At 37.7% G+C, this 11101-nt stretch overlaps 1 protein-coding gene across 4 annotated transcripts in view; it reads right to left on the bottom strand.

The window, feature by feature from the left end:
- Positions 1 to 5746: 5746 nt before the first annotated feature.
- PNPLA8 (patatin like phospholipase domain containing 8) overlaps positions 5747 to 11101 on the bottom strand; it is a 46782-nt gene continuing 41427 nt past the window's right edge. For 2 of the 4 annotated variants that reach the window (XM_002913644.4, XM_034666169.1), the window contains exon 10: positions 9402 to 10450. In XM_002913644.4, the coding sequence (XP_002913690.1) occupies positions 10176 to 10450 (275 nt within the window). In that variant the 3' untranslated portion in view covers positions 9402 to 10175. Of the gene's footprint in view, positions 8847 to 9401; positions 10451 to 11101 lie in introns of those variants that run through there. The other 2 variants (XR_002144066.2, XM_019806976.2) reach the window with 2 other exon arrangements.

Here is an 11101-nt window from a genome sequence, read left to right as displayed (position 1 = left end):
GTTGGTGATGTGCCTTTCATACATTCCTTGCAGGTAACAACGCTGGCCTTGCCAAACCCACAACACAGTTGTTAGAACAAAATGAAGAAGTATATTTGAAGGTGTTTGGGAAAGTATATAAATGGTGTACGCAACTATAAATAAATGTGTACAAATGTATTACTACAGCTATTATTCCTTGCAGGTACCGAGTGCCTCACCCATAAATTTACTAAAATAAGATGTAGCTTTAAGGATGGAGGCAGCCCAGTAAAAAGACTCAATTGAAAAAGTGACAAAGACCCCATGTTAGGGGGCAGTGATGAGGAACAGAAACATGGTTTTAGGGTGAGCAGACACCAATCAGAAAGGGGTAGATAAAAGCTCACATTCCAAACAAACAAACAAACAAACAAACAAACAAAGAAAAACCCTTTCTTCTGTGCCCAGAAGGGTTGTATTTGAGCCCCTGTCAAGATAAGAGACCCGCACAGACGCACAGAGGGCAGAAGCAATGTTCACCTCAGGCTGTAGGTGAGAGGAAATGACAGGCTTTGTAATCCGTGTCATTTCTATTGTCTGGAAAGGGTCCCACTCACCCTGAGGAAAATGATGCCAGCCGCCAATCTACCTACCAGCACAGGAAACAGCAGCCCCATTTTCAGATTTTAAAAGTAAACCGCCTCAGAAAGTACTGTTAAAAGCATTTTTATTTTTCCCAAATTCCCACAATGGTTGAAGGCAGATCATTCAGTTAAGTCTAACTTAAGAAAATTTTAAGGACCTATAATGGACCGAGCAGGGTTCTGGAAGCTGTGAGGTAATTTGTAAGAGAAACACGTGATAAGTTGAGTTGGGAATACATAATATAATTAAAAATAAAGAAAGCGACCTTATTTCAATTATGCTACCTAACCATGAGAACGTTCCTTCCTTTTCCTTTCATGCTTGAAACAGCAGCACGTCATAGCTTTACTTACATGTTTTAAGATTGTAATCACGACGTTTGCAGATATTCTCAGATGATTGCAGGGCATATAAGATACTTGTTTTTAAAAATGTAACTCTGGCTATGAAAATTAGTCTAAAGAGAGCCGGAGTTGAGCTGATGATTCCATTTATGATAGCGAGCTGGATGGTTCGGTAGTTTTCCACACGCTCTTGCCAACATTCAAGGACACTGAGTCTGAAGATCAGGACATAGGCACTTAACCCAGGCTCACAAAATAAGAATGATGTAAGCCTATATCACATAATTCTGTACTATCGAAACTTCATCAAATCCTTTGAGGCACGTATTTCCTTCTTCTGTATGCATAAACAAATATTTGCATTAACATGGTCTAAAGTCCAATACTTCTACAGTTTTTGAAGGTCAGCACTGGGCACTTTTCACATAATTCAACACCGGAATCGGATGCCGAAGGGCATGTTTAGATATGTATGGATTATTTGTATCCTGATACCAAAGGTGCATTCAAAATTAGCAGAACAACAGCACCTGTGATGGACAAGAATGTGGCTTTAACAACTGAGACACAGAAAAAAACTCCTGATTTTTAAATGGTTCTTATTTCTAGTATTATTTTTTAAAACTTGTGTTTTCAAGAACAAATTTGAAAAACAGGGAGAGGTGTGGAGTTACACTTGTTTTGCCTAACTTTTTAAATTTGCGTCTTTCGAGAATTCCTTAGATTGTTCATGCATGTTACCACGAACACAAAAGCACAATGGCTGTTTGTTACCCTAGAACATTTGTTTTTAAAAATGTGGTCCAATTGTACAAAATGTAAGAAGAACGGTAAGACATTTTCTTTTGCAAGTTTCCTATATGAATCCCAAAGATTGTGTATTTGGCATAGAACATTTGGTGATTTTTTAATATTCTGTTCTATTTGGTCAAGGTGTGGGTTATTTTTAATCGCATTCACAGTTCTTTCTAAATTATTTTCATAAGTAATTTAATTAAAATGCTGCATTAAATACTATTTTGGAGCAAGGTGTGTTGGGAATACGATGTAATGTAATTAACATAAGCTAAGCTGACATAGCTTTCCTTTCTTCTCAGATAATTGGATGGACTTTGGGATCGCTGTTCATCACTTTGTCTTTTACAAACACTCAGTAGTTGTATATGATAAAAGAGTGCTACCAAGTAGTACTTGTTATACTTCTTTATTCTTCTATAAGATAGTACATTTATCTTGGTTTGATCCTTGAAAATTGCCTAAATAATACAAATCAGGCATTTCAATGTGATGTGCCTTTGATTAGAATAAAATATGTGAGAGGATATTACAGTATTTATTTTAGATATAACTTTAAAAAGACTGGTATCACCCATGTTCACACAATGTCTTTATCTTCCCGTTGGTAATGAGTAGTTCACTTGCTTTTCTTTGGGGGAGGATACAGAGTCTGAACTCAGCAGCAGTCAAGAAATAGAAGACTTTTCTCACCATCATCATGATCTCATGTTTGTATAAAACAGGCATAATGACAGCACTGACCTCACAAGCTCATGGTGACAGCACTGAATGGCCGTAAATGTCAACTACAATTATTACTGGAACTCTCAACCATTTTGGACCATGTAACCTGTTCATATTAATCAGACTGAAATCTTTAAAATATATCTCAACTCTGTATTGTCTAGAGGTGAGGAATGAATCTGAATTAAGCTAATGATTTTTATCATGAAGGTAAGTCAACATTCCAGTCAATACTTTATTTTCAGCAAACGAATTGCCCAAACTAATAATACCTCTCTGTGGGGTGTGATGAATTTCAAACCACTTGCCTCAGTTGGATAAAGGTTGTAATGAACAAGGCAATCAGTGTGACTTCTGAGAGAGACGCATTTATCAAACCCTTGGACCAGCGCATGCATTTTAGTCCAGGGACATCTGTACTCTGTGAATCTTTTTGGATGGTAGATAGCTCCTGCCAGGAACAGAACAAACTGTTTTTTAATGTGACCTCCCTCCTTTCTATTTCCTAGTCCTGAAAAGAGCAACTGCTATAGATTTGGTCCAAAAAAGTGAGATTAAGTGAACAGTTCACAGTTGTAATTAAACTTGGCACAAAAAAAAAAAAAAAGAACAGAGAGCAATGAATGCAACAAGAATTCCTGTTGGGATGAACTAGAAATGGAATTTTGAAAATGGTGCAGGCATCCTAACTCTGGTGCAAGTAGATCCTCAATTTCTTGGGGAAGAAATTCCTTATTTGTGCTTTGTGGATAAGCAGCTCACAGCTTCTGGAAAGGGAGTGATGTTGGTATTTTGGGTGGGAGAGTTCTTCATTATGAGGGGCTTTCCTGTGTGCCCGGTCCACAGCATAACAGTCACCGTCTCGGACTCCCCTGGGTACCTAATGCTGATGGTCCCCCAGACAATCTCACCTCACTCCCTTGCATTTTCAGGAATATGGGTAATCCCACTCCGAGCAGAGAACCACTGCGGTAGACAAGGACATAAGAACTGTGCACGTGATTTGATGTTGGGATTACACACCTTCACTGACTAAACCCAAGAGGTTAGATTCGGTTTAGTAAGCGGGGGTATGCAGTCACTTTGTAACATTTCAAGAAAGGACATTCCAGGAAAGAGGGATGGAAAAGAGCTGTGGGTAAGAGAATGGACGCATCTCAGCTCTCCCACTTCCTAGCTGTGATGTGTTGCACAACTTCTTCTTGCTAAGGGAGGGATGATGATGATCTTGACCTCACAGGCTCACTGGGAGGATTCAGCGTGCTGACACGGGGCACTTGCTCAGCTCAGTTCCTGGCACGCACCAAGCACGCCAATGTTCCGGCTCTGAGGCATAAAGCTAGTGAAGTGGGAGTGTATGCATTTAATGGAGGCCATTCACAAGGACCAGGACTTTGTCGAATAATGTACATTGGAAGAAATAAAGGTAAATTAGGGCAGCCTCAGGAAAAAAACTAAAATAATAAGGCAAATGGCAATTTTCTACCTCCAGAAACATGCCTTATTTGTTGTCCTGTTAACTGGTAGAGAAATAATAAAGAGTGTATTTTCATAAATTCACAGGGCATGAGATAAGCTTTCATGTTTATTGTGCCATATTTTATTTAATTTTTAGACAAGGAGGGGGAGGGACAGAGGGAGGGATAGAGAGAGAAATTTAAGCAGGCTCCACGCCCAGTGCAGAGCCCAACAAGGGGCTTGATCTCACAACCCCGAGAGAGAGATGCTCGACCGACTGACCCACCCAGGTGCCCCAATTTTGTGTCATATTTTAAATTCAAGATGGACTCCTAATGTTTAAATTTGTACAATTCAGGAACTCTACACTTGATGGTTTACAATCGCTCAACCTATGTCAAAACGTTGTTTCATTAATTATGAATTCAGTGCAGGAATCCATAATGAATACATATGGAAACATGGAAAGCATGGTATTTTACTCCTAAATTCTTAATCTAACAAATAAATGTATTGAGCACCTAATATGCTGTTCTTCTCTAAAATAGCCTGTAATTCATGTTTTTACTGATTGAGACTGAACTCTAATCCAATTAACACATTTAATCAGATATAAATTCAAACCATCTTAGGTAACATAAATGTCACTCAGTAACTGATAAGTTACTCAGTGCCTGCCAACAAGAAAATATCATCTGATCCAGAATCCCAGGATCTGACTTGTTCTAAATGAACCAAATTCCTAGAGATCTAAATACCTTTATGCCAAAATAATACAGTAATGTGTGATATTTAATACATACATGTTGTTGCACAATTAGTACTGAACACCTTAAAGTATGTGTTCACTGCCCAAAGACAGCAATAACCCAGAACTATCACAACCATGCATTACCAGTAAGACCACTATGACAATACTGCAATTATTTTTTTACAATCTATAGCCCCCTGTCCGTATTTCATGGGCCAGGTCACTGTGACATTGCTAGTTTGGTAATTCACAAACTGGAAAATCACATTATCACCAGAGTTGCAATTTCTACATACTAGCACCAATTAGAAAGTGAAATAAAAAAAAATCCATTCACAAGTACATCAAAATGAACAGAATACTTAGAAATAAATTTTACAAAAGGAGTGCAAGATTTGTACACTGAAAACTACAAAACATTGCTGAGGAAAAATGTTTTAAATATCCAAATAAATGGAAAGATAGTCTGTGTTCATTGTATGCCTCAAAGGACCGATACCACTGAAAGACTCAGTATTAAAATGTCAGTTCTCTCAACTTTATCTATATATTCAATGTAATCCCTATCACATTCTAGCGAGTGTGTGTGTGTGCCTGTGTGTATGAGTATACACAAGCGGACTGTAAAATTTATATGGAAATGCAAAGAAACTCAAACTGCTAAAATAACTTTCAAAAAGAAACAAGTTGTTAGAATTATATTCTGCCTTCAGGATTTATATTATATGGCTATGGTAACCAGAACAGTGCGGTACTGATATAGGAATAGCACCTAGATCGATGGAACAGAGTAGAGTCCAGAAACGGACTCGTGAGTATAAGGACAACAGATTTTTGACTCAAGTACGGATGCAATTCAGTGGCGAGAGGATTTTTTTTTCAACAAATGATGTTGGGACAACTGGATACCCTACACACACACACACACACACACACACACACAGAATTCTTACAACTCCCTAACAAGGGACAAATCAAAGGAAAAATAGGCAAAAGATTTGAACATTTTAACCAAAGAAGATAAACAAACAGCTAACAGGCACCTAAAAAATGCTCACCATCAACAGTCATTAGAAGACCGCACATTAAAAGCACCGTGGAATCCCGCTACAGATGCCCTCGGACGGCTATCACCAAAAGACAAACAACATCCACGTCTCGTAAAGATGTGAAGAAACTGGAACTCTCATCCACGGCTGATGGGGGACGTAAAATGGTCCAGACACTTTGGAAAACTGCTTGGCTGTTTGCTGAGAAGTTAAACACACACCAAACAACTGCCAACTTCTGGGTACCCGTTCACGAGAAATGACAACGTATGTCCTCAGGGAGGCTTGTCCGTGAATTTCACAGCAGCGTTACTCATCACAGGTAAATACCGAAGACAATTCCAATGGTCATCAACTTGTGTGTGGATTAACAAATGTGGTGTATCCATACGATGGAATTCTACTCAACAATAAAAAGGAGCCACCTATTGATACATGCCTCAACCTGGATGAATCTCAAAGACACGCTAAGGGAGAGAAGCCACAGTCAAAAGATTACATACTACACGATTCCATGTGTATGCAGTATCCAGAAATGGTTAATCTCTACTGAGGGAAAGATCAGTGGTTGTGTGGGGCTGGGGACAGGAACAGGGAATGACTCCAAGCAAGCATGAGGGAACTTTTGTGGGGGAATGATGGAATTGCCCTAAAACTGGATCATGGTGATGGTTACAGAACTGTATAAACCTACTAAAAGTTTTTAATTATCCAGTTACAATGGATGATGTTTTGGTTGAAAATTATACTTCAATACACTGTTAAAAATAAAGGAAAAAAGGACACTTCAAGTAAAATAGGAATCGATCTTCAAAAATGGGTGACGCGAAGAGTGAAGTCCATCCTGGAATAAAGATGGCAGTTGATGTATGTTTGTACAAGGAATAATTAAATTTTGTCCCTGGCTAATTGGGAGAGAAAAAAGAAAAACTTAAAAATACTTATCATTTTCTTTTTTACTTCATTATTATTTAACTTTCTAACTGTCCTGGTTTCCTTAGGTGGAAAACAGGAATAATAATAGTACAGGAATAGTACAAGGATTCACAGGGACAGAATGAAGCCTAATGAGAGCTTCTGGTATAATGCTTGGCATTTAACTACTACATATCAGCTATTAGCAATCATAAAAATATTCAGGCTTCCTCTATAGATGTGAAAATACTGAACAAAACACATCTATGGTTCTCTAATTCCACAGCTATGAAATTTCCCTTAATGTAAAAATAGAACCATAATTAAATCAACTTTGCCAACGTTAGCTATGATAAAATTATTGATACTGGATAAATGTTGGTTTTTCAATCCTATTTTTAAAAAATAAATCCATTTCAAGGCACACATTGACATATTTTAAAAATACAAAATGGTTACCAAAATGAGAAATATCTACTGGCAGGAATGAAAAATGAGCTGATTTAAATACATAAGTTTATCAAGAAGCACAAAACTGTTTGCTAAAGACATCAGTTAAATCTTATACAATGAACAAGAAAAAATATAGTATCCTAACTTGTTTCTTGTAACTAATTTGACCAGTTTATTTTTATAAATTATCACAGAATTATAGGGTTTGAAAGAAACTAAATAGGCCACTTATCTATCTTCAAGACTTTCCTCTCATAAAGAACTTATCCTACTTTAAAAAGAGTGCAACGAAGAATCCATAACCTACTTGGTAGCAATCGCTCGTCTGTCAGAAGTGTTCTTTACTTCTGTTCTTTCCTGGAAAGAAATCCACTTTGCTTTTGGACTGTGAAAAGTACGGTTTCATTATAAAATGAGGGTTATCTCAGGTGAATTACACAGTTCTTCAGATCACCAGGTTCAAGTACACATGGGGACAAGAATGACTGACAACTGGTACACCACCGAGCTGGGTGTTCTCGGCTCACCTTTTTTTGGACAATGAAAAGAGCTCAAGAAACAGGTCGGGGACACGGGGACATACTCAGGTGCCATTTAAGAAAGAAGCGGTGGCAGAGGACACTTGTAAATTTTGTACTGTTCAAGAGGGAAATGATCAGCCAAGAGAAAACAAGGACGGAGAGTTGACTGCCGCTGTAGCAGAGATGAGCTGCGTCACGTTAGGGTAAGACTGACCTTATGATAAGGTGCCCATATGTAAACTGCAGTAAATATTACTTTATTGTGCCTGAGATGTTTTATTACAAGCAAAATATTTCTGAGTATTCATTCTGACTGCCAATTTTTTGTATTTTTCTTACAAGCGGTTCTAGTTGCATAAAAATATGCAGTATTTGTCGTCTGAAAGGACTATTTTACAGTATCTTTAGAAGCCACTGGTATTTTCATATTTACTTAACACTGTGTCTAAAAGCCATGCCATTCGGACCTTATAGACCCGTATTTTCAGTCACATTACTAGCACTGATACTTGTGAAATATTCAAAACTGTGCCTAGAATTAGGTAACATTTTGACCTTCCAACAAACTCTCAAACTTTTGGGGGTCCTAGCCACTTCAGTAATTAGCAGCTCTCTGGAAGGGGATGTGGGGAAGGCAGCTGTTCGTAGCTGCTGGCAGGGAAACTCAGAGGGAGCCCATCTATTCCATCAACATCACCGAACAAGATCGTGATGAGCCTCCCCGCCATCCCCTCAGAGCTTTTTGTGACTTCCTTCCCTCTCAGAAGATTCCTTTGACATCTACTACTTTCTTCTGGATGAAATGTGGTGTGGGAGGAGAAAAGGCTCACAGGGTAATTTTAACCCAGGCCGGGCTCTCTCCACCCTCTGGGGGAAATCCCATGCAGCCCATATGCCTCTAGGGACAACTTTATCTGAGGTACTATTTTTACTAAAGAATACTATCTGCGGGGAGAACAGAACTGAAACACGGCCAGCATAGCCTTTATTACACAAATAAGAATTCTGAGACACTCCAAAAGGCCTGAGCATCAAAACAATTTTTATTCTATTTTTTTATATAACTGATGAGTTGGAGAATTTACTACATTTTACTTCTAAAATAGATGACTTCCTCTTTGCTTCTTTGGAAAGAGCAGATATTCTACCAGTTTAATACTGGTAGACGGAAAACTCATTTTCACACTTCTTCCCATCTTTTGCTTGTACATTGGTGGAATCGGGACTGCTGTAAAAGAGTAAATAAAATTTTCAAACTAGCTTTTCTCATTTTATAAATGAAATATCCAAAGCGCAGAGAGGCTGTCCCCCTCCTCCAGCTCACAAACAGGACTTTGCCTCAGAGGTCAGATTAGCACCCAGACTCTCAGCTCCCCCCAGTGCTCTGAACCATGCCTCACTGCCTCTATGAATTCACGTTCCGAAGAAGCAACAGAATCATCTAGGGAGTGGGGTTTAGCTTTAGTTGATATGTACAAAGCAAAAGGCATTTACCTTTTCTCATTTTCCTTGACAAATCTACACATGATGTAAGGATTTACATGGCAGACAGAGAGACAGCAAAGCGAAGATGAATTTGGTTGGCATAAACAATGATTTGGGTTGGTATATATACAAACTCCATGAAATCCAGCCAGTTAAAGGAGTTAATCAGATAAAACAAAACTTATTTTTTTTAAGCACACTGTTGGCAGGTATATTCAAATGCTTACAAGAGATGGGAAGCTACATTTCATACGAACAATTAAAAAAATTTAAAAATGACATTAGCCTTTTAACAATATATTATTTCAATAGTTTAATTTTGTTAATGATAGGCATATCTTCTCAGTAAATTCAAATAATTAATTTTATACCACTGAATGATAAGCTAGAGAAGTTAACACCCAGCATTATCTTGAAATTTCAGGGGGAAAAGTGGTTGATTGGAACTTCACCTATCTTTTTGAACCAAACCACGCTGACTGAAATACACACATTTTGAATAGAACTGCGTCTGATTCTTTCATATTTCAAATGTATAAGTCCTCTGATAGAGAAAATTCTCTTTTTCTGTACCTGTTTAGATGATATTCCAGTAGAAGTCAACATTTGGACCCTAGCAGATAGCTTATGAAAACGTTAAGTGATGGAAATTTAAGAAGAAATTTGCTTTTCCCCATGATGGAAAATCAGTATCAAGTACGTTCGACATGATTATGGTGACTAAAGCAAAAATACCAAGTATAGGATGATAATAGTTCTTGTTTGGCACATATATTAAATTTTCAAATATCAAACAATAGAACAGCAATATCTACTAAAACCAACTAGCACAACAGTAAGACCCCTAAAGCACTGTTAATTACTCACATATAAAAACCTAATTCCCGTATGAATTCTGTAACCAAGCATACATACCCTCTGTGGTATGTAAGTGCAAGCTGGTCCAAGCACGTACTTTTCCAGGATTCGCCAGTATTTCAAAGTAAACTCACACTGAACCCCACAAGTCCTTACTGAACTCACGGGATCTTCTGATGAGGCCCTCGCTTATGAAAATATACACATACCCTTATTACAATTTTGAAAAGAACGGAAGGCCTTCATACATGTCAGTTTTTAGTTTTATCCAATCATTAATTTTCTGCAGAGTTGTTTTTTCTTGAGTTAGTATTTTTGCAAGTTTTTTCATTTTTTCTTCATTTCTTTCTATGTACTTCAACCCTTCCAGCTGCAGCTGATTGAGCTTTTCATTTCGGCTTTCATCCAGAGGTATGTTTTCACACATTACAGGATTAAATCTAAAATAGGTGTCAGGAGGTAACAGACCATCAAGCATTATGTGGACTTCTGTTAAATAAAGAGACAACAGGGTAGATAAGAAAACTGATTTATTCTGCAGTGATCTAATTTTATCCTTATTTAAAACTATCTTCTTGGAGGGCAAATTACAAAATCTTATTTCATCATGCCAGCCAATTAACAGTTGGTCCAAGGAATCCATACTAATGACTGTAACTACAAAATGAAATTCATCTCCCATGATCATTAGTGTAATTCTGCTAATTAGATTACTTGCTTCTGTACTCTCTTTTCTCTGTTTTTGGTCATACTGTTAGCCACTGCTGAAATGCCTTCCCAACTTTCCTTTTTGTGTTTTGTAATTTTTGGTATCGTTTTTACTGGGGTACAATTACATACAAAATTCACCAATCTGAAGTGTATAATTTGAGAAATTTTGACAAATGTGTATCTTTGTGTAATCACACCGGTCATGACAGAAAATTTCTACCACCCCAGAAAGTTCCTTCATGCCTTTTTATAGTTCCTCCTTTTCTTACTCTTTGCCTTTTCTAGAATTTCATATAAACACAATCAGAAGTATAGAGCTTGCTCTTCTGTGTCTAGCTTCTTTTACTTAGCAACATGCTTCTGAAATTCATCCCTGTCACAGTATGTATCAACAGCTCTTTCCTTTTTATTGGTGGGTAGAAGTCCACT

This window comes from Ailuropoda melanoleuca, chromosome 1 (genome assembly GCF_002007445.2).
Source record: "Ailuropoda melanoleuca isolate Jingjing chromosome 1, ASM200744v2, whole genome shotgun sequence".
NCBI classification, from domain to species: Eukaryota; Metazoa; Chordata; class Mammalia; order Carnivora; family Ursidae; genus Ailuropoda; species Ailuropoda melanoleuca.
Note: the sequence above shows the minus strand (reverse complement) of the source record. Positions and strands in the feature narration are given on the sequence as shown.